Source organism: Triticum aestivum, chromosome 2A (assembly GCF_018294505.1).
Source record: "Triticum aestivum cultivar Chinese Spring chromosome 2A, IWGSC CS RefSeq v2.1, whole genome shotgun sequence".
Taxonomy (NCBI): Eukaryota; Viridiplantae; Streptophyta; class Magnoliopsida; order Poales; family Poaceae; genus Triticum; species Triticum aestivum.
In genome coordinates, this window is record NC_057797.1 from 463,003,067 (window position 1) to 463,027,542 (window position 24,476).

The window sequence follows — 24,476 nt, forward strand, 5'->3', positions numbered from 1 at the left end:
AGTTTCATGACCAATTTCACCACCAAAGTAAGTTTCATCATACGTCAAACTTGAGGAAATTAACAGAGTTCCCAACCAACTTGACCACCAGACCACGATCCAAGACGATCAAGGAAGCAAAACGAAGAAAGAAAGACAACAAACATCACCAAATCAACAAGGCATCTCTTATACTCTCGCACCGGCCATCTTCCATGAGCACTGCCACTAAGGACTACTTGACTCGCCTCTCTGCTCGACCTTCACGTGGAAGACGCTCTTGCGCTCCTCTTCCTTTATCTTGAGCAGGGTCACCTAGAGGACACCATTCTTCATCTCGGCCTTGATCTTGTTTATCTTGTACGCGTCAGTAGGCATCTCCATGCGGCGGTTGTACCTCGGCACCGCAGAGTCGTCGTCGCCGTCCCAGGGCTGCTTCTCGCCCTCGCCCTTGATCATCAGGATGTTCCTTGGTAGCGAGGGAAGAGGAGCACTCGGAGCCCATGGTCACGCAGTGCGCCAGCCGCATCTCCTCCACCTCAGGCACCGTCACGTCCACGGTCTTGCAGTGCCATCCAGCAAAATGTTATTGTTTCAGAGAAATGGATCAAATCCCATTTTTCGTTGAGATCACAAGAACAGTGAACAGAATTCGAGCCTTACCTCCCACCTGTAGTGTGCGCACAGGATCTGCAGCCCTTGTCGCAGCAGCCTCTGATGTCGTCGGAGCTGTCGTTGAACCACTGCGTTCAAAATGCGAATTGTTATTACTATGCTGCATGTGTTCATCATCAGGCTTGAATCATTCTGTATCTGAAGATGGAGACGCTTGCTCACTTTTCCGTATCTTGCAAGCCTAGGCATGGGTGGATGTCAGCAACGGCAGATTTAGCTGGGGCTGCAAATAAATCTGTCAAAAAGACGCCAGTTTCAGTGAACAATTACAATCCAGGTGGTTTATGCATGCAAATTTAGCTGAATACCTCCCATGCATCCAGCAAAAGTAGCAAAATTACCCGGGAGTGAGCTGGTCTGGACTGATCAACCATGACCGCGTAGTTGAAAGATCAATCAGTCACATGCATGGTAAGATGAGGATAATGCAGATACAACAGGAACATCCACTTGGTTCATGTTCGAAAAGTAATAACGAAAGCACTAGTAGCTAGTTTATGCAAGAAGAAGCGTGGAGCCTAAGGATGGCAATTTTTATCCATGGACATGGATATCCATGGATATTCGACCCGAATGGATAGGGTTTGGATATGCTTTTGTGTCCATGGGCGGCGCCCAAACCCGACCCGATTGTTCGTGGATAGGGCATGGATATAATCTTGTACCCATGGATATACCCAAACCCGACCCGATAGTATGACTTAATGGGGGAAAATCTGCTATCCCTGCCCCACGGTCGTATGTCCCACAACAATTTTACACTTTTTTGATCTAAAACATGCATAAGAAATTACACAATCCCCATCGTAACTTTTTTTAGTTGACATTCAATCCCCTCTATAACATACTCCAACACCCCTTCCCTTATTTTTACCTCCTTCTTAAATGACTCTACATTCTCATTTGTTAGAAAAATACTAAATGATCTTAGGTTGTTAGTGGATGTTGATTTACCATAAGTGAATCCTAGCCTACCATGAGGTGAAGAATGGAAGAGTTTATGTTAATATTGTATTATGTTTTATTTATATGTCTCGAGAGGACCCAATGGATATCCAATGGGTATGGATATCCATCGGGTTTGGACATGGACACAATTTTTCACCCATGGATTTTTTCATGGGCGGGCAAAGACTGTCTTCATGGACATGGATATGGATTTGAGATTGTTCAACCCTATCCAAACCTGTAGGATCGAAAGTATGTCTAGAGGGGGGTGATTAGACTACTTGACCAAATAAAAACTTAACCTTTTCCCAATTTTAGTTCTTGGCAGATTTTAGCTATTGTAGGACAAGTCAAGCAATCATCACACAATTCAAGCAAGCATGCAAAGAGTATATTGGCAGCAAAAAGTAAAGCATGCAACTTGCAAGAATGTAAAGGGAAGGGTTTGGAGAATTCAAACGCAATTGGAGACACGGATGTTTTTCCCGTGGTTCGGATAGGTGGTGCTATCCTACATCCACGTTGATGGAGACTTCAACCCACGAAGGGTAACGGTTGCGCGAGTCCACGGAGGGCTCCACCCACGAAGGGTAATGGTTGCGCGAGTCCATGGAGGGCTCCACCCACGAAGGGTCCACGAAGAAGCAACCACCCACGAAGGGTCCACGAAGAAGCAACCTTATCTATCCCACCATGGCCATCGCCCACGAAGGACTTGCCTCACTAGCGGTAGATCTTCACGAAGTAGGCGATCTCCTTGCCCTTACAAACTCCTTGGTTCAACTCCACGATCTTGTCGGAGGCTCCCAAGTAACACCTAGCCAATCTAGGAGACACCACTCTCCAAGAAGTAACAAATGGTGTGTAGGTAATGAACTCCTTGCTCTTGTGCTTCAAATGATAGTCTCCCCAACACTCAACTCTCTCTCATAGGATTTGGATCTGGTGAAAAGAAGATTTTAGTGGAAAGCAACTTGGGGAAGGCTAGAGATCAAGATTCATATGGTAGGAATGGAATATCTTGGTCTCAACACATGAGTAGGTGGTTCTCTCTCAGAACATATGAGTTGGAATTGTGTATGTGTTCTGATGGCTCTCTCCCTGAATGAAGAGGAGGTGGAGGGATATATATAGCCTCCACACAAAATCCAACCGTTACACACAATTTTCCAATCTCGGTGGGACCGAATCAACAAACTCGGTCGGACCGAAAAGGTAAACCTAGTGACCGTTAGAGATTTTCGGTGGGACTGACATGCAACTCGGTAGGACCGACGTGGTTAGGGTTTGGGCATAACGTAATCTCGGTGAGACCGATTACACAAACTCGGTGAGACCGAGTTTGGTAATAAGCTAACCAGAGAGTTGGTCAGGTAAACTCGGTGGGACCGATTTGCTCTTTCGGTGAGACCGAAAAGTTACAAAAAGGAAACAAAGAGTTTACACTGCAATCTCGGTGGGACCGATTCGCTCTTTCGGTGAGACCGAAAAGTTACGAAAGGGAAACAGAGAGTTTGCAATCCCATCTCGGTGAGACCGAGATCCCTATCGGTAGAACCGAATTGCTAGGGTTTGGCAGTGGCTTATGACAAGTGAAACTCGGTGGCACCGGATAGAAAGAATCGGTAGGACCGAGTTTGGCTTAGGGTTTAGGTCATATGTGGATATGGGAAAGTAGTTGAGGGTTTTGGAGCATATCACTAAGCACATGAAGCAAGAGGCTCATTAAGCAACACCTCATCCCTCCTTGATAGTATTGACTTTTCCTAAAGACTCAATGTGATTTTGGATCACTAAAATATAAAATAAAGAGTCTTGAGCTTTTGAGCTTGAGCCAATCCTTTGTCCTTAGCATTTTGAGGGTTCCACTTTCACATCCATGCCATGCCAATCATTGAGTTTTCCTGAAATAGTCATCTTGGAATAGCATTAGCTCAATGAGATATATGTTATTATGAATTACCAAAACCACCTAGGGATAGTTGCACTTTCAAAACCCGACCCATTGCCATCCTTAGTGGAGCCACTGACGCGACAAGTGCATCCTCGACCGTCAGCCCCGGCGTGGTCGTCCTCCCTCGCCACCCATCGTCCGAGTCGCGACGCTCCAGCAATGGAGGAGAGGCCTATCAGAGACAGCAGACGGGTCATGCTGGTCGGCGCGCTGTGCGGGTCGAGCACGTCTGCAGAATCAACATCAAGGACGACAAAAGCTGATAACAATTTGACTTCAGAACGAATGCAAAGAAACGGCGCACCACATGTGGGGAAGCAAAGCCCTGCGAGAAGAAGATGAAATGATGAGGTCGCAGTCGCAGTAGTCGTCGTCGCCGTAGTGGCCGACCTCCTTGACCTGGGTGTTGTACGGGCGGCGGGCGACGGTGACGGCGGGGGAATGGAGCGCACAGAAGGCCATAGAAGCACCAGACTTGAGGAGGCTGGCCGGCGCAGCACCCTTACAAGCGACTGCGGAAGCCATGGTCTCTCTCTCTCCACAGATGGCAGCAGGCGGCGACAGCGGAGGGCGGCGGCGGGGACGGACTAGGTTGGGGCGGTCCAACCAGGTGGGGAGGGCGGGGGGAGCTGTTTTATGTGCATAATTTGCAAAAGACCCCTGCTTTCCTGCATATTCAAGCGGCTGGAGACGAGGTGGCAGTCAGTATCCGCGTGGCACAAGTTGACCGCTGCCAAATCAGCGAACATGTAGACCAAACAGTATAATGGACCGTATGTGAACACCTAGAACAAGTTTAGGGATGGTATTTTGGGTATTTTCAATTACGGGGACTAAAGTGATCGCCGGTGCAAGTTTAAGGATCACACACGGCGATGGAGCCCGCCGCCGACGACCTCCTCGCCGCTCTCTCCTCCCCCTGCTCCGGCGCCGGTATTCACGCCCGCTTCGCCGCCTACCTCCAGCCCTTCTCCCCGTACCTGCTCGCCGCGAACCCTAACAACCCCAGGCCACCGCCCAAGAGGATGACGAAGCAGCCCACGCAGCAGCCGACCGACGCGGCCGCCGTCCGCCCCCTCGCGAAGCGGTTCCTCCCGTTCCTCTACCGCGCGCTCCAGCTCCTACGCTCGAACCCTAGCTCGGCCGCCGACGAGCTGCTCGAGATCTACGGCCTCGTCCTCGACTGCCTGGACGCCATCTCGGCGTGCCTCGCCGGGAAGCCCTACTCCGTGCTGCTCCAGCGCGGCCACTTCGTGCGCTGTCTCGAGTTGCGCGGCCACTACGCGCGCGCCGAGGCGGAGGCCGCCGCCACCCTCGACGCCCTCCGCTGCGCGCTCTCGCCGACGCCGATGACCGCCCTTGGGGCCGCGTCCCTCCTCCCCGAGCCTGCAGGCGTTGCAGGGGAGGACCCTGAAATCACCACACTCGCGGTTGAGCTCACCGTGTGCCTTGCTAATTGTGCCAGCAAGGGCAAGGTGAAGGAAGCCGCACCGTATCAACGGCTCCTTGTCCTTGTTGACCAACTTCGCCCATGGCTCCGGTGGCTCTGCTAACTCTGCATTTTTCTTCTTCACTAAACTAAACAAGGCATGCATATATGGTGTGTGACTATGAGATTTTGTCTGTTTGCAGGATTCTGACCGAGGAGTCCAGCAGGAAGCATCTCACTCTGCTTGTGAATGCACTGAGCCGTTGTGCTATTTTCCTTGCTGCTGAATCTCTGTTTTTCAATGAAAAGCTTGTGCACAAGTTCTGTGTTGCAACCTTACAGGAGTGTGAGAAGCCACAAATGATCGAACACTTGCCCGCTGTACGAGCACTAGCGAATTAATTGCGATTGGAACTCAACAGATATAACTTAATTATATTGATTTGTTAATGGTTTTACTGTTTATTCTGGTTGAAGGTTGCACGCGTGATCTGTTCTTCTGTAGATTTGAGTTGGGGAGGGAGCACACATCTTTTGCTTGGTGTGTTGAAGATTGCTGTTTCACATGTCAAGGTAAATCCCACTGGAACATGTTGCATTTCACTAAAATTCAGAAGAACATTAAACTGCATGAAGTTTAGCATTAAAAGTCGTTACTTGACTATGCCACATGAATGTGAAGCTAGAAAATGGTTCCTAAAATTTGTAAATTCAAATTATTAGTGGGACTTGCTTTAGAGATGTGTGTGATTAAAATTGGAATAAGGCTTATCAATAGTTGGACTTGGTAAACCTATCTTGCTAATCATTGTTTCTAGCTATGGTTTACACTTCTTTGGGCACCACATTTATTCTATAATTTATACTGGATTATAAAATCGTGCTCAAGAAACTGTTCATCTGCGTCAAGTATAGTAAATTCCGTGCAAAGTATTTAGTATTTACACTTTTGGTTGCTTAAACCATATAGAGCTCCACTTCCCTGTGACCGAGCAATTTCACGCAGATAAAACATGTTGTCTTTCACATAATTCAGAAGCACATTAATCTGCACTAAGGCTCAGTTTGCGGTTGCTTAACTGTTCTGTGCTGTGCATATTTAATGTCGTGGAAAATTAGACACACAAGTAGGCAAAAGAGGGTCAATCAAACACTAAAATGAACAAAAGCGGGTTGGGAAAACGGTATTATGATAATCCACCGAAGTACCAATCGCAACTCAAGTTTAGCAGTAAAAGTGGTGACTTGACAAAATCACATGAACGTGAAGCTGGAAGTATAGTTCATAATCTTATCAAAATTTATACTATTAGTGTGATTCCTTGTTTTGGAAGGGGAGCCTTGGAGCAGCAGTAAAGCTGTTGCCTTGTGACCATGAGGTCACGGGTTCGAGTCCTGGAAACAGCCTCTTGCAGAAATGTAGGGAAAGGCTGCGTAGAAAAGACCCAAAGTGGCCAGAACCTTCCCCGGACACTGCGCAAGCAACATCCTCTTGCAGAAATGTAGGGAAAGGCTGCGTAGAAAAGACCCAAAGTGGTCAGACCCTTCCCCGGACACTCCGCAAGCGGGAGCTACGTGCACTGGGCTGCCCTTTTTAGTGTGATTCCTAGTTTTGGAGATGCACAGGTGTGATTCAAAGTGATTAGGGCTTGTCAGTAGCTTAACTTTGTAAATCTATCTTAGTAAACATTGTTATTATTTTCCACCTATGGTTTACATTCCTCTATTGACAGACAGAGTGCCCTTGTTCATAATGTAAACCTGTTCCACATGAATACCTTACTGTGAGCTTGTGGTACTTTTGGGCTTTTGCTTATGGAGAAGCAAGCTTATGGATTTCGGTGGGGATAGATAAGCTCCGGTGGGGAGAAGCTCACAAAAACTGATATTCCCCTTCTTTTGGGCTTATGGAATTTGGACTTATGAGATGTGTAATGTCTACATTGCGCCTGAATCTATTATGTGAACTTATCTGCAAGTGAAATACATGTTGTTCTTCTACCACGATAGGTTGTAATCATCATCAGCTACCACTAACGGTATAAAATGAGTTTTGTTTGAAGATGCACGCCATCTAGTTGTCAACAACAAAATTGCTAAGATGTCAAGCTGTAGTAGATTTCGCGATTTGCTCTCTGAACCTACTACAACAGTTAGACATCATGTGCTACTGCTAACTTCTTACCATTTATCAGACATCCAGAAATAATGCATTATCCTTTTTTGCCTCATGGGAGTGTAGAAGCCTAATTGGAGAAATCAATCTCAACCCAGGAATCGGTGCATTAGTACCGTAGGTACTAGATAGTGAATTGTAACTGAAAAAGATATGATTACTAGTTCACATGTTCATGCCGCCGGCTGAGCGGCTGCGGTCACACAGCAGAAGCAACAGCGCATGTTGTGCTCCAGGATGGGAAGCAAGTCAGCAGTACCCTATGCTGCGACGCGACCACACGGAGGAGGCAGCGCCGGTGGAGGGGTGCAGCAGATTGGCCGTCCGGTTGGTGAACCAGGCGTCCAGGGAGGCCGCGCGCTACCCGCCCACATGGAAAATTGAATGAATAGCATTTGGGGAGGCTACCGGCGATGTGGGGCAGCGGCGGCGTCAGGGGAACGGGAGGAACCCTAGAAGCGAGATGGGAGGGTAGAGACCAGTCGATGCGTTTGTGAAAGAAAGATGGAAAACGATTCGTTTAGTTTGGTGGTGGCAGTGTGGACGTAAATAGCTCAAACATTAGGGGTAATGAGATATACCTCTTCGTTTCTAACCCAAGAAGCTCGGGAAGCTGGCAATTTTTTGCTTCTCCGCCCAGCCAAATTGCACTGCGGACCAGGCTGGCGGTGGGGAGAAGCAACCCAGAAATTTTGACTTCTTTTGGGCTCCGGTGTGGAACCTATAAGCAAAGTGTAGAAGCCCAAAAGAAGGGGCCTTAATTTAGTGGCGATACTGAATGTGCTAGATGTCTTGGAGCGGCAGATGCTGTTTAAGAATCCTGATTCAGTTTGTTGTTCTATCTTGAAGCATTCTACCTCATTGTGATTTCTGATGGCCTAAGTCGCAAAGCAGATTTCTGGTGCACTTCGGGTCTCATATATTGTTTGCACTGGGTGTATTAATTCCATACTGCTCATCACCATCCTGTGAAAATTATAAGACAATGAGTTTTTTCACCAAAAATACATTGTTAACTGTTGTAATATCATGTAAACATTTTCAGGATGACTTACCGAAAGCTGTAAACGAGTTCCTGAAATTTGTAGCATATTGTTTCCGAAGCTTTCTTTCTTCAAATAGGAATGTACATGCTGGTGCTTCAGAACTACTTTTACAAGGTGATTATTTTCCCGAGGTACATTCTGCACTATTTAATAGCAATGCTTGATGTTAATGCATACCATACAGTGCCATTGTTATTTTTTGACTAATTTATTTTCTTGCAAATTACAGATTTCCGCGCCCATCGCCTCAGTTCTCCATCTCTATGCTACTGTATTACGCTTCAGTACACAGCAAATAAAAAGCGAAGATCACCTGACCATGGCAGTGAATTTTCTCAAGAATGAAAAGAATGTACAAACTTTGAACACTGCACTTGACACACTAGCACGGATTTTCGTGTCAGCGATGGCAAATCCAATCAACGTGATAGTTTGGGGAAATATGCAAGTCGTCGAACAGACGCCGGACATCCCAATAAGAAACACACTTATAGTTATTCTCAGTCACATGAGCATATTTATTTTGTGGCGTATCTTGATTCTTTGGAGTTCCTTTGCAAGATACTATTATTGCAGCATGCAGATGTGGTTTGGGAGAACTTCTCTAAAGGAAAAACAGTCCCCAATTTGGGAAATATGACTTGTGTCTTAATGGCACTGGACCAATTCATTGATTCCAGCTTTGTTGCTTATAGGTAAAGTCCATAAAATCATAAGTATTAACAAGTGAGTGATTTCTGATTTTGCAAGCTGTTCTTTTTTTTTTGTGCTGTAACAGTTGTACGAAAAGGTCTGAAGAAGAGGAGGAGAGATTGCATAAACAACGTGTAACCTTAATGAATACCCTAGTTTCAGCGATCAAAATTTCCTTTGTGACCAACGAGGCTACCCAGGTACTTAAGTCGCTTGTCCTATACTTATATTGAATCTTATTAGTTCGAACAGAAGACCATTTAGTCATTTACAGCTGGGTACTATTACATGCATTACAGAATCCCCTGATTCAGCCTGTTATTGTATCACTTCTGAGTATCATCATTTTGTTGCATGTATAAATTATTATGAATACACATTTTTTGCGTAGTCTCCAATACCAGTCCCATTTGTGGAGAATTGATGTTTAAATTACCGATTTACTATTTTCTAATACCATTCTTATTACTAATGCATTTTGCTTTCATTATCCAGAAGAGCTTGTCTTCTATCAGTTGTGCCATTTCAAGTACATGGATAAAGCTTGATGAGCTCAAATTTTTAATCCATTCCATCAGTAACATTGGTGCGACACTTTATAATATTGGACATCTTGAAGAGGTGCTGGTCTATTACTTAATTTTGCTTTTAACTATGGACTTCTATATGATTGACCATTGTAACTGCTTCAGGCACCAAAGGCATTAGAACTATGCTGTCAAACAACATGGGCATACGCCAGACTTTCTTACTGTAGACTATCAGCAAGAACGGAAGGTCACATCATTACTGAGGATCTACCAAAAGATACACTGAAGGATATCATTACAGCTGCATTTGCAAGGATAACAAAGATGGTTGGCATTCTCGATAGATGTGGCTCAAAAGCGATACGTGGTATTATTGTGAAGAGCCTGTCTGAATTTTTTGTTTATGGTGACACATCTGATTATCACGAAAGCTATTTGGCTCTGATAAAGTTATGGGTGAAGGTATTATCATTAAAAAACCCAGAGAAACTATCCCGCTTCAAACACTTTGTTGATGTGGTTTCATTTATTTTCTTATGCAAACTTTAGATAACACTTAAGGATTTTGAAGATTACCAACGAGTGGATAGTGCTCCTCTTCTCTATCACTCTCTTATGGGCTGCTCGCCTCCCTTGCCAATGAAGTTCATAGGCTTAATCGTAGAGCAGGTATCAAATTCTGTTTTGTTAAGATTAACAATGGTGTATCTGTATTTTGATCTCATTCTGATGCAAAGTGCTTTCGACGTGCTTTGGTTTTTGCAGGAATTATTAGCATATGGAGAATCTCGTGTGACCATGCTCTGTGCAAATATGCAACATAGAATAGTAGATATTCTATTGAATGAAATATATTGTTCAAAAGAATATTATCTGGACAGATCAAAGGTTTTAGTTAGGAAGGCATGTATACTCCGTGGATCTGGGGTGCAAAACATAAGCAACTGTCTTGAGTCCTTATCTGAAGCCATATCTTTACTGGTAAGCCCCCCTCCCCTTCTTGTCCTGTTTTCTTATGTATACCACAAGGGATATCTAAGATTCATTTTCTTACATCAAACCAGCAAGGCATCTTACTGGATTCATCTCAAGGCAATGCAATTGTGATCCATGAATTGGCTATTGCATATTGCCTGCATGCACATTGTGCCCAGGAAGCCAATCATGGCGGCAAGGTAACTGCTTCATATGAATTGCTTGTACAGTCACTTGTATATTAGCTATAACATGCCTCTGCTTTGTTTGCTTATGGTTTTTTGTTTTTTCGAATAGGTAATCTTTGATAATGCTAGGAGTGTTGTTGGCCTGTGGTCAAAGATGGGTACTTTGGATCATTGTTCTCCTGGTGGGATCTTTCAGCAGCAATCCAAAACTCTTGTACCACTTCTTTGTTCCCTGGTTGATTTGCTGGCAATGAAGGTAAGGCCATGCTAAAAACTATTAGGTAAATTAAGATGCAACTGCTGGCTTTTAGCAAGATAATTATGTGCTTTTACTTTATATCAGGGCTGCTTTGAGCTTCAGTTTGAACTGTGCAAGCTTATCATAATGATATGGAAGCAAGAAAACTTACCCCTAGAAAAGTTATTCTCCATGTTATTTATCAACGGGCGCCTTAATCATGCGTGCTGTCATCTCCCGATGGACCAGAATTTTGTTTCTTATGTGGCACGGCATCTTGGTTTTGATTGCCACAATACAATATTTTGGAGAAACTGTTTCAAAGAAGATTATCCTTCTCTTACTATGTTTCTTCAGCGGTTGTGGCCTGTTGATTTCTTTTCTCAATCATGTGAACACTCCTTTGGAAATCAGTTTGGTTTCAATGCTAGTGTTGATGAGATTGATAAAGTTGCATCATCTCTGGTTTCTGAAGTAAGCTTTGTTTCTTGCATTGCAGTAATGTAGTATGCATCGTCTTTTCGTTTTTTGATGCATCTTGTATTGTTTGATTTTGCAGGGTCCTTCGGGTAATCAATCAACCTATCTGGCTGGCTGTATATACTATGATTTGTCAGAAAGACTTCTGTCAAGAGGACAAGTTCTCCAGGTAATCTGTTTCTTTCTCATCAATTTACCTTGGTGGAAAATCTCCAGTTATTATGAAATTTCCTTGATGTGGAACTGCTCTATAGTTTAGCCTCCCTGTAATTAGAACACCCTTTATTGTATTTTTGCAGGCCATTTCATATGGAAGAGAAGCTCTCCAATTGCGCAAGAAGCTCCTAAAAAAGAAGTTCAAATTTAATTTGGGCAAATTTGTAAGTGGGGAAAGCCAATATTCTGGTGGGCAAGGCTTTGTTTCACTTGAAGCATGGGGACCAACGATGGCTGGAATCTGGCCAGATTGCACCAGGCCAAGCAGCATGAGAGATTCTTTCCTTACCCCATGGAATGTACTTAGATGTTATCTTGAGAGCATATTACAGGTATGTCAATAGTGTGGTATGTGTTAATTTCAGTACCAGCAAAATGAATGAAGGAGTTGGTGGAATATGTGTACCACCGTAGCCATCTATCACATGGTAACATGAGTCAATTCTACCTATGAGCGATGTCTCGTGTTGACACTGCTCTGGCTGTTGGTAGTACCGCAATCATTTAGTGTAAAACCTGGCCTCAAGTAGGCTACAGACATTCTCATATTATTCATGTTTTTTCACGACGTACTCAGGTTGCTGTGATGCATGAATTGGTTGGCAATGGTGCCGAAGCAGAAGTTTTATTACGGATAGGAAAGGAGATATCATGTTTCCAAGGACTACAAATTTTTGCTGTTGTCTTTACATCAGTGTTAGGTACGTACATCTATTAATGATCTATCTATTACTTCATTGTTCTTTTGTTCATCTGTCCATTCTGTCTCATGTTTTAGGTCAAATATACCACAAGAGACAGCTATGGGATGCCGCTGAGGGTGAGCTTAAACATGCTAAGGACCTCCTTGCAGAAAATGATGAATTCATTTCATGCAAGACATGCAAGTTGACTCTGCACATATCAGTTGATGTGCAAGCTGGAGATCTGTCTTGGAATCTCTTTGAGAAAGACTTGCAGAAACAATCAACAGGCAATTTGTCTAGTGCTTTAGGCATGTATCAATCTGCCGTGGAGAAATTGAATAACTCTGGTTTGGATTTTTCTGCTGGATCCTGTGATAAAGTTAATACTAGTTGTATGTTGTGCAGCAAAGATTCTATTGCAGAAACCAAGCGTGGAGCTTGTAATAATGGGAAAGAACCCTTAGCAGCCAAGGATGGAGTTTTACCTCCATGTACTCCTTGTTTGTTGTTCAGTCAGGTACCTATTGACCAGTACGATGAACTTGTGGGATTAAAATCTGAAAGGGAGAATTTGAAGAGTGCCGAAAGTGCTCCACCATTGGATGTTAAAGTTAAGAGGGCATCCGGAACTTCATTACGTTTAGCTAAAGAACAGAATGTGTCAGCTCATGCAAAGACTAGAACCACCCGATCTAGTAAGCGAACTGCACATGTGAAAAGTGAAAAAGACTTGGCTGAACTGAATAACAAAAATGACATATCTTATAGCAAGGAATTGTCCACAGATGGTTTGGTCTGTGGGAAGCTAAACTGTTCTCTTGATGGTGTTGGCCGCAACAGAGATGACATATGCAATATGTTTGGATGTTGGAGCTGCCTTTTTGTTAATTCACTCAATTTTGAGTGCATTGAGAATATACTGCAGTTCAGAGAAGATTGCATTCGCCGACGCCATCTTGTGTCGCTTCTGTTAAAAACAGTCGCTTCTGTTAAAAACAGGTACTATTTTTTTGTTCATGTTCTGTTAATGCCTCAAATCAATATGTGTTATACTGCAGTTAAGAGACACACAGTTGAGGGTTTTACATGGCTATGGAGGCTAAGGGACCTCATTGTTTGGTGACATGGTGCTTCTATGTCAAAACACAAGTGTAGCGAGCTCAGCTATTAGTACATGAACGTGGTCCGTGGAGCTAGAAAAGTGTGGCGAGCCACAACTGTGCCAGTGGAACAAATAGTAGCCTAAGTTTCTTACGCAAGTTGTGCGAGTAGGCACTGCCTGAAAGCTCTCACAACACACATATAACACTCCATATTTCTACACATGATACTTGGAAATTGTATGGATCATGTAGTTTAAGTAGCTTGATCTAATTTCTTCTGTGATTGAGCTACCTGTTGGTTATTATTTAGTTAAGTTCCTTAATTCTTTCATATTGTTCAGTCCTGATGTGTTGCCTATTGCAGCAAGAACCTTGGGAGCTCAGGGTGGAAAACATGGAGCTCATGAAGTTCATAGTATCTACTGGCAGTGCATATCATTGTTGTATTTCAGATCTCTTCCTCAAGGGTGTTATAGAACATATGGGCCTCGTTTAGTTGAACTGATCATGAATGAAAATACTGGTGATTTTCTTTCTTTAGAGCGTGCAGAAATACTATGTAGTATGAGTTCCTTTTTGCTGAAGGGTTTCCTTTCAGAACAGTCAAGGTTTGTCTCATCAACTCCCAGTTGTGCATTTCACGTGCAGAACATTCTGATTGTAGCATTTCACGACCCTTGCTATAACTGTCATCATTGCATCACTATCTGCAGGGATGGTTGCTGCAGCTTCTGTAGTGTACAAATGTCTGATGTTGTTTCATGGTTGCTGAAAGCTTTTGTGCTATCTGGAGAGAGTCCTTCACTTCTCCAGGAGGTCTGTGATATCCTTCAGTCATGTGCTCTTGTAATTTTAAATGCTTAGTGCGTAATATCTATTTTACCTTTTTGTGAGTTGCTCCTGAAGTAAGCCTATTCCCCCCCCCCCCCCCCCCCCCCTTTTGTGGCTCCTGTGTTGAAATGCAACTCCCCTGTTGCAGGTTTGCAGGCTACTTACATGCATATTCTTACTATCAACGATAGATTCCTCGGTCCAATTACCTTTGTATTCCAAGGGATCTCTCTCTTTGAATCATTGGGCCGCATACTTCCACCAAACTTCTGTTGGAACTTATCTCAATTGCCATTACCTTGCGAGCTTACAAGCATTGCACAGAAAAACAGAATCGAAGGTTTGTACCATTCTAAGTTCACACCCAGATTAAAATAGTAGCACTCTTCATTTTTTCTAATAATTTCCCCTTTGCATTTTTAGGGTGTCACTGGAGATCTCACAGACAAGACAGATGAAGTTCCAAAGTTTCTAAGGTTTAAACTTTTAAATATTTATTTTGCTGATTTATTGTTTCATATGCTGTATGTACATTCATAATTAAACTACAATTTCTATATTAGGTTTTCATCGGCAGGCATGGAACATCTTGAAAAACATGTAATTGAATTCTTCCATGAACTTCCTGATTTACCAATTGTGTGCATTAGTATGCTTGGAGGTGATATTGTGAATGTTCTTGGGGAAACACTTCTTCTCCCTTCCCCTTTTCCTGCTTGGATGTTGATCTCAAGGTTTGATTCAACAAACAAGCCTACCACGATGCTTCTACCAGTGGATCCTATTTCGAAAGGTGTGTAGATTTCCTCTTGTGATTGCATACTGTACTATGAGTTGATATTGGGTCTCTTGCACTTTTTATTCACATGTTTCTTGTTTGACAGAAGCAGAGAATGGAGACTCTTCTATCAAACAACTGGATAATCCAACTAGAACATCAGATAAGGAATGGAAGTGCCCTTGGAGCTACACTATAATAGACTATGTGGCTCCAACTTTCAAAAAGCTACTTGAGGATAACTTTAGATCCCTCTCTGGTGCGACCCACATTCCAGAGGATGGAAAAGCAAACGCCATAAGGTGGTGGTCAGATAGAATGAAGCTCAATGATGACCTTAGTGAGATGTTGGAGTAAGATTTCTTCTGTCTATTATACGGAAAGCTGTATATATTTTACAACGATACTCTAGATATCTTGCTCAATACATTATTGAAAATTTGTGTTGTCATGATAAGATTATATTTCAATAATCATTTTCCTTTGTTCTGATATCTTGTTCATGGTTTTGAACAGAAACATTGAAGAATTGTGGCTAGGACCCTGGAAATGCCTTCTCCTGGGCCACCAATTAGCTGACCAACATAGCAAGTCAGTGCTGGAAAATCTAATCACTGCTCTGGATTCAGAATTTAAACTTGAAGTAGATCCAGCACTCATCAAGGTCATCCTTGGTGGGGTTGCATCAGTGGATGAATTGAAAGAATGTGTTTCTCAACTTATATCATACAAAAGTTACTTTGGCAGGGGAGGGTGTTGCGGAAGAGATAGACTTAGAGCCTTCTGTTGCCAGACTGATGGTGAAGCTCTGGTGACCCTCGAGCATTTGTGCAATGGTATAGTGGATGAGCTATCTGAGCCAATTGACAGAAATCCGGTCATTTTAGTCCTGGATACTGATGTGCAGGTGAGCAACATGATATCCTTATTGTTGTCTTCTTCTGTTATTAAAAAGGTCTTTTTAGCTCTGTGTTATAAGTTTTGATGGATGTTCTGCTTTACTGATTAGCTGCTAGAAGGGATAATTACCATGAATGCTGTGTCATCTGCATCTAACCTGACGTGCTCTAATGTAATTCATTTTTGTGATAAATAATTAAACAATGAATGAAATTAACAGTGTAAGGTTAGACCTTCGATAGGTAAAGTTCAGTCATCTTAGCATGTATGTTGCTTGGGTACAACCCCATACTGTCTGCTTGAAGTTACTGCATCATCTTAGCATGTATTGTTTGTCTAGCAATATTGCCAGTAGCAGCTTTTTACGATACCCATCATATATCTTCTTTAACCTCTATACAATGGCTGAATGCAGATGCTTCCTTGGGAGAACTTGCCTGCTTTAAGGAATCAAGAAATATACCGCATGCCATCAATGAGAAGCATCTTTCTAGCATTGACTAGAAGCACTAATCATCACAAAGATGCCAGTGCCATGGCCCCTCCTTTTCCTGTTATTGACCCTTTCGATGCATTCTATCTGTTGAATCCTAGTGGTGATTTGATCAGCACACAAGAAGAATTTTATCAGTTGTTTAGAAACTATGAGTGGAAGGTAACAATGATATCCTCACTCTTGTTCAAACATCCTTTTTCTCACTCTGTATATTGCAAAAGAAAAATTCTACTACATGTGTTGTATAAAACAAAACGTGGTTTGGCATGCAGAAGTGGTAAACTTACTGCTCTCTTTACACTCCAGAAATGATAAATATAAATGGCTAGGCGATGAATCCAAGAATGATGCAAGTTTTGTTAAAGGATAAATTTGGATTATTCTTAAAACAACCACCAGCATATAATTGTGATGCATCGATGGCATGCAGGGAAATGCTGGGGATGCTCCAACAGCTGAAGAGCTCGTCTTGGCCCTGAGGAATCATGATCTTTTTCTCTACTTTGGACATGGAAGTGGTAATGCACTATGGATATAAATATTGGTAGCTTTGTCATTTTGTTGACTTTTGCGTAGTGTCGGAAGTCATTTGAACTTGGACAGCTTCAGCCTTTGAAGCTATCTAAGTGTGGTGCACTAATACCATAATATCCACCTTACAGGGTACAAATAGCGCTTGCTAAAAAACACTCTGATTGTTTATTACAATTTGCTATCGGCATAGCTACCCTTGTGAATTTAATCTTCTATATCTAAATAACTAGCCCTCACTAGCCTATTTCTCTAAACATGCAAGCATGCCACCTCATCATTCAACATGCATGAAGAAAGGTTCACCACAACATGCAATCATGCACAATAAAAAGCAAACTTCAACATCCAAATATGCATGAGAATTTACATTCTACTATGATATTTATTTTCATCTTTAGTTCTCATATTATTACTCTAAAAATTCATGTTCGATACAACCAGTTCTAACTGAATATATTGCAAAATATTCCCGCAACAACGTGCGGGGTATCATCTAGTTTGTACAAAATGCTCACCCAGCTTTATTGAAAGCTTCATGGGAACATTAACTAGATGGCACCATAATTTTAGGCTATAAAACTTATCACTTATAGTAGTAGTGGCATATTTATCAATAGAAACTACTGCTTGTGATGCTAGTGCCAACTAATGTCTCAAGTTCATGCTATTACTGTCTAGGAATATGAACTCCAACCACTAAGTAAGAAGTGTCCACTATTCAGATACTCCCTCTGTAAACTAATATAAGATCGTTTAGATAACTACTTTAGTGATCTAAACAATCTTATATTAGTTTACAGAGGGAGTACTTGTTAAAAACTGGTAGTTCAGGTAGGTACCTGTTGTACTAACACGGCTAGTCTGGAACAATGTTGCAGGAAGTCAGTATGTCTCTGGAAAGGAAATTGAGAAGTTAGATAACTGCGCAGCTGCTCTTCTTATGGGTTGCAGTAGTGGGACACTTCATTGCAAAGGCGGTTATGCTCCTCAAGGGGCACCTTTGTCTTATTTATTTGCTGGTTCTCCTTCTGTCATTGCAAACCTCTGGGACGTCTCGGATAAAGATATCGATCGATTTAGTAAAGCATTGCTGAATTCATGGTTGCAAGAAAAATTTAAGGCCGCCAAGAATTGCCCTAAATGTTGCCACCCACTAACACAAGAATTTGAGTCCACAACGATTGCTGCAAAGGATAATGGTAGGCCAAGACGAAAAGGTACACGACAAGGTCAGAAGCAGCAGCAGACAGGAGAGATAGATGGCAGTAGTAACCGCTGTAATTGCAGGCATAGGAGAATAGCTACGCATATAAGTGAAGCTAGGCGTGCTTGCAGGCTTCCGCTTATTATCGGCGCATCTCCTGTTTGTTACGGTGTGCCTACTATCATCAGGAAGAAGTAATGGTCTGCGCTTTAATGGGAGACTAGCTTATCCCCGCGTGGCGCCACGCCGCGCCCGTCGATACGGTGCGGTTATATGGATTATGTTTCTTCTTTGTAATACATGTTTTTATTTTAGGACGCCAGATGATCGCATGAAAAACTATGGATGTAGCAAAAAGAGATGGGAGGATGATGCATGTGAACAAACATGGGAATACACAATGACATATCTCTAGTAGGGACAATTTATTTTGCCGAACGTGGCGCGGGTCATTGACAGATTAGATCACCTGGTGTAGCCTCCTATTGGATTAGCTTCTATGATTAAGTAGTAAAGAGACACAAACAGTCGGAATTATATATATACACCATATGTAGTTAATATTTTTTCTTCTTCGTACTTTTTTTCCATAAACAAAGTATTTTTATTTAACATGCGCCTAAAACAAAAAACAAAAACAAACTGGTGTGACTACGTACGTACATGGTGCCCATGAAAGGGAACGCCCGTTGCCAAGGTGGCCACGTGCATGGATCGTGCATGGAGGGAATAGTATGCATGATCGACCATAGCTGTACGCTGCACGGTGCAAGACCATGGCGTGGCGGCAGATCGGGGCTGGCGCAGGGGCGGCGGTGCAGGCGCGGATCTGGCTCGGATCTGGCCCTGCGGGTGCAACCTCGGCTTCAGCGCGGGGAGAGGCTGGATCCTGGCCGGGCTTGGCCGGATCTAGCTTCTCCGCCCTCGATGGGGCTCGGTGGCTTCGTTCCGGCGGTCAGCGAGGGCTGGATCCCGGGGTGGCGGCCCCGGACGGTGGAGGATATGTCGGCGGCTGTGGACTCGCGACGGGCAACGCGGCGGTCGCGATGGTGGATGGTCCGTGCACAAGACGCTTGATAGAGGCCATTGGAACAGATCTGGGTGAAGACCTGCTCGCGGCTGCTGCCGAGGCCGGCGATGGCGGCACTATTCGGTGTCGTTCCTTTGTTGAAGGCATCGCTGTTGAGAAGTTTTAGGCCACTATCTGCTACCTCCGGGGGAAACCCTGAATCAGTAGATCGGATGACAGCGACATTATTTTGTCGTTTCCCTCTTGTGGCGTCATTCTTGAAGGTGTACACGAGCTCGAGGGACCAGTGGACGGAATAATTGGTGGAGCGGTGATTCATCCTGCATATTAATGGTGGCGTTTCTCTACGACGTGGCGCAGTGGAGACTCGGCGCCCGATGTGTGGCGAGGAACTCGCGCAGGAGGGTGACGTTATCAGGCGTCGTGGTGGCATCGATGGCAGAGAGGCCGGGCAAGGTGGTGCAACAGTACAACACTGAAGATGGACTGGTGGCAGGTGGCTGCGGCGGCCTCATACCCGGCAGGCGTCCTGGTTGAGGAGTGCGTCGGACTGGTAGGTGCCCCATACCTGACAGACGTCCTGGTTGGGACCTCGGGTCTTAGATGTTTAGGTTTGGCTGCGATGTCTGTTTGGTATTAGGCCCAGACTATCAGCGCCCCTTCATCAATTGGATAGGAGTAGCGACAGTTGTTGCTTAGACGGTGTTTTTAGTCTTACTGTTGTATGACTTTATAAGGTCTTGTGAGAATAATTAATAAAGTGGCCGTATGCATCACCCAGATGCAGAGGCCGGAGGTATTGTTGAGTAACGTGATTGTATTAGGAAATATAGGTTAGACTAGGAAATATTCTATCTTGCCTTGTACTCCAAGTAAATCATGTACTCCTATATATATGCCAACAAGGCTCAAGCAATACAATAAACTATTACACCAATCCCTATCTCCCTTCTAATATGGTATCAATTTCCGGATTCTAAACCCTAGCCGCCGCTGCTTCCGCACCCGCGCGCTGCCCCTGGGGAGGTCGGCCTCCATGACCGCCGCCGGAGGCCGCGCCGTCCGTACCTAGGGTTCGTCCGCTGGCCGTGTTGGCCGGCTGCCCTAAAAAGAGTCTTTTTTCCCGATCCTTTGATCCAGGTTTTCTCTCTCTCGCCGGTCGCTTTGATCGGCGTTTCCTTTTTGGTTTTCCGGTCCATGTGATACAGTTTGCGTCACCCACCGCCGCCGTCGATCCCGTGCGCCTCTACATCAACACCGGCGCGATCGACCGACTTCTTCATCGACCCGACGGCCTCGCGCGTCGTCCGCGCGTCTGCCTGTCGGTCGCCCCGACCTGGCGGCCTCGCACGACGTCCTTGCGTCGGCCCGCCGGTCGCCCCGACCCGGCGGCCTCGCGTCATGCGACGGCCCTTCACCGCCTCCATTCGCGCGACGGCCCGCCCGTCGATCTACGCCGGCCGTCACCGCCCTGCTTCGACCGGGCCACCTGCATCACCCCGACCCGACGGCCTCGCGCCATGTGGCGGCCAATCATAGCCGCCCTGCCGCCCCCTGCCGCCGGCTTCATCTTGGACTCCGCCGCCACCGCGCCTCCACCGAGCGGCGTCCCCGACCTCGCGCGCGATCGGATTGATCACCCGCCCGCCGCCGCGATCCGTCTCATCTACGTCGTGCGACCGACCTGGCCCGTCGGTTGCGCGCGCCTCCGCAGGCCCCATGAAGACTGTCCCGAGTTCAGCGCGCCCCTCTACCGATCGAGCAATGGGCCGCCGCTGTGTCGCCCCATCGGGCCGCAGCGCCGCCGCCCCGTGGTTCTTCTTCCAGCTGCACCGACCCGCATCACCGCTGCGTCGCCCCTTCGGGCCGTAGTACCGCGGCCCGTGGTCCACTGCCGCCTAGAGGCCGTCCGCTCCAGGACGTCCCCGTGGCAGCACCGACCCTCGTGCCGCCACTGCGTCGCCCCGTCGGGCCGTAGCGAGCGTGGCACGCGGTCCACGCCGCCGTTCAGAGGCCATTCCCGCGGTTGCACCGACCTGCGCTCCTCCACCGCGCCGCCCCTTCGGGCTGTCGCGCCGCGGCCCGCGGTCCCTGCAGCCGCCCCGAGGTCTTCCCGCCGTCACCCCGACCTGCCTACCGCCGCTGCGTCGCCCCTTCGGGCCGTAGCGCGGCGGCCCACAGTCCACTTTGTCGTCCACGCGCGTTGACTTCCTGTGGTATGCGTCGCTCCACCTCCCTTGGCGCGGGAACGCCACCGTCCGCGCCGGTCTTCGTCATGCTGTCGGGTTCTTCACCTACTTCGAGCACCGCTGCCGCGCTCCTAACCTAGCCGCCGCCGCCGCTCTTCTTTGGCCGCCGCCGCTACCCACGTAGCCGCCTCCGCCCGTCCACCTCCTTCGTCTTCGTCCAACACCGGCCCGTCGCCAGCGTCGCCGTCATCTACCCCGACCACTTCGTCTACTCCGACAACCGCAGACGACATCGGCTCCGCGCTGATTGACACCGCAACCGTCGTCGAGTCCTTCTGTGCTAGCCTCTCCGACTCCTTCGACACGGCGTACAACTTGTGCAGGTCCTCGTCTATGCATGCTCGGTGCTGGCAACACCGATGCGTGCCTTCGTCCATGACGTTTCCCCGGGCCTGGCAAGCCTGGTGTGGCGCTTCGTCAACTTCGTCTTCGTCCGTCTACGCATGCCCGGTGCTAGCAACACTGGTGCGTGCCTTCGTCTACAATGTGTCCTCGGGCTTGGCAAACCCGCCGCGATGCATCGTCAACAACGTCTTCTTCCCGGCGCACCACTACTTCGACACCATTGCGCCCATGCTAACTCAGCGCCCTTTTGGGCCTGCGGCTCCATGGCGACATCCTCGATACCGTCTCCCCGACTCAACATCGACCACGACATTCTTCGCGCAGCTACCTCGACCACGGCTACACCACCCTCGGCTCTCGGCTACCTCGACAAACGGCACAAAGGGCTACCGCCTGCTTGAGCAACCTCGTTGGTTTCCACTCCAGCCACGACTTCGCGATGCGTCGACCGTTACGACTGTGTGGGGGGGGGGGTCCGTCGGCTTGCTTTCGGATTCTTCTCCAGTCTCACCGTCTGCGTCGCTACCGTTGTGACTGCGGGGGGATGTTGAGTAACGTAATTGTATTAGGAAACATAGGTTAGACTAGGAAATATTCTGTCTTGCCTTGTACTCCAAATAGATCATGTACTCCTATATATATGCCCACGAGGCTCAAGCAATACAATAAACTATTTCACCAATCCCTCTCTCCCTTCTAACAGGTATTCCTCCTTTTCAAAAAAAGATTGACCATAGCTTACTCACGGGCACGCATCACTGGTTTGACCACGTGCATAGTCTATGCAGGAAGGACGTGCGTGGCCGAGGTGACCACGTACATGGTTCAAGCGATGAACGGCCCATGCACACAGCTACGCGGTATTAAAGTAATGGAAAAGGATCCTTCGCATCTAAAGTAACACATTATTAGGCAGGATAAAAATCACAACATGACTAAGATAGTTTATCATGCAGATTTTATTCTCATCTAAAGGGAACACCCTTTATCATATGGTCCTGCAAATTCAATGGTGCTCATCATGAACTGCAGAGTGAACAGGACGCTTGTTCAAAATATCTTTTGAAATCATTTAAAACACTATAGATTAAATCAATTAACCATGCATTGCTGAAATAACCATTCCCCAAAGTCTTTCATTCTAAGCTCGCGCCCGTTCAGCCTGCCGACGGTATTGGCGTCCTGCTGTCTCATGTCGTGCAATCGTACTCATGATGGACGCCGCGAGCCGCCTCCCTCCTCGACCTCCTGCCCACCCAGATTCCGTCCATCGTTGGAGAAACTATCCGGACAATGCTAGCAGCGGCTGCACCAAAAAGCCGCTCCATGGCACGGAGCGCACGCCTACGGTGCCGCTGTGGATTTCCTTACTGCTCGGCCGCGGCGGCATGATGACCTTGAAGTTCTAGTTGCACCCGTACATGCTTTGGATCACGCGACAATGTCTCCGTTGGCCAGCCCCATGTTCTGCTGTGTGCGCAACGTGCTTGTTGGGTGCATGGCATCCTCCACCAGAGTGGCCGAACCCACGAGTAGGAGATCCGCAATTGCTCCAATCTCACCATGATCATCATCACGGAGACCTGTATCCTTGCCCCCCTCCGGGCGAGCACGGGCGACTCGAGAACCTCGATACGCTGACCATCTACACGGAGCTGCTCTCTTCCCCGATCCGGCTAGAGTTCAACAAGTTCCTTGCGCTGCAGCAGGCGGCTGCCCTACATAATGGCCCAACCACCCGCTTCCAATTCCTCACGCTCTCGAAGACGCCAGCGCATGCTCTAACGGCCACCGCGCAAACGCACCAACAGTCGTCGCGCCGCGAGCTCCACCTGGACGCGCACCGCCGCAAGCACACATTACTAGGAAAATGCTTACCAGTAGTGCTGGTTTTTGAGCTACCAGTAGCGCTGGTGCCCGCGCTACTGCTACGGCGCTACAACTATTTTGTAGCAGTAGCGCGTTTTTAGGCCAGTGCTACTGGTAAGTTCAAGTACTAGTAGCGCGTTTTCAGGCCCGCGCCACTGCTAACATTTATATTTTTTTAGCATTTTGGCGTTGTACATGTTTAAACAGATATATCTTTTATACAATAACAACTCATCATGAACCAGTCTGTTTAAATAGCATATTCATTACCACTTGTCATCACCATCAAACAATGTTCGTCAATGAGACATCATATAACAAGTTGGTCACTAGTCATAATCACAACTCCTCCTCCTCATCATCAACTCTAACACATTATAGCACATAATAACACATTCTAGCTATGACCTACTTCTCTCATAGGACCTACTCTACCCTCTCTTAGGTAAAATATCATAAAACAAGATAGGCATTGACGCTGCATTAAGGAAAATTGACTCTCCATAATAAAGAACGGAGATCATCTTGTCTCCAAGTCTTGGCCTACGCACAATGTTGCTTCCAAGTAGCTCTGTACGATGGTTCAAACATTTTTTGAAATCATCTATTATCATGGCTTCCTCGCCTTTAGAAATTCGGTATGGACATGAGTGATGTGGATATTGCGGCTGACCTGGCCGTGGTGGCCATAAGCTCATAACATTAACGCGACCTCTCGTCAACATCAGATGAGGCACACAATCCATCGGGATTTTCTGTTCGAAAACATAGTAATAACTTTGTAGTTAGCAATATAGTTTAGTTTTAGAAGAATTTATGCAAAAGATGCACGAATGTCGTAATAGTAGAAAATCTTACCATGATATCTCCATTGATGTTAACGTAGTTCAACACGTTCACTAGTGGCAAGTATTGACCATAATG

At 46.0% G+C, this 24,476-nt stretch overlaps 1 protein-coding gene and 1 pseudogene across 1 annotated transcript; one reads left to right on the forward strand and one right to left on the reverse strand.

Annotated features, from left to right (window-relative positions):
* Nucleotides 1–294: 294 nt before the first annotated feature.
* On the reverse strand, nucleotides 295–4,081 carry LOC123191706 (26.2 kDa heat shock protein, mitochondrial-like). The gene is made up of 4 exons (XM_044604344.1): nucleotides 3,892–4,081; nucleotides 3,634–3,797; nucleotides 643–722; nucleotides 295–448 (listed from the first exon to the last, which is right to left on the reverse strand). The coding sequence occupies exons 1-4, from the start codon at nucleotides 4,079–4,081 to the stop codon at nucleotides 295–297; spliced, it is 588 nt and encodes a 195-aa protein (XP_044460279.1).
* Nucleotides 4,082–4,369: 288 nt separating this feature from the next.
* On the forward strand, nucleotides 4,370–18,622 carry LOC123189001 (separase-like; annotated as a pseudogene).
* Nucleotides 18,623–24,476: the final 5,854 nt, after the last annotated feature.

What these genes read in the sequence shown, in the direction of transcription:
- LOC123191706 (XM_044604344.1), bottom strand. Translation starts at nt 4,081, where the DNA reads ATGGCTTCCGCAGTCGCTTGTAAGGGTGCTGCGCCGGCCAGCCTCCTC. An exon ending in GTCGAGGATGCACTTGTCGC is followed by an intron (nt 723 to 3,633) that starts GTCAGTGGCTCC and finishes TTTTGAACGCAG; the next exon opens with TGGTTCAACGACAGCTCCGA. An exon ending in GCGCACACTACAGGTGGGAG is followed by an intron (nt 449 to 642) that starts GTAAGGCTCGAA and finishes CTCGCTACCAAG; the next exon opens with GAACATCCTGATGATCAAGG.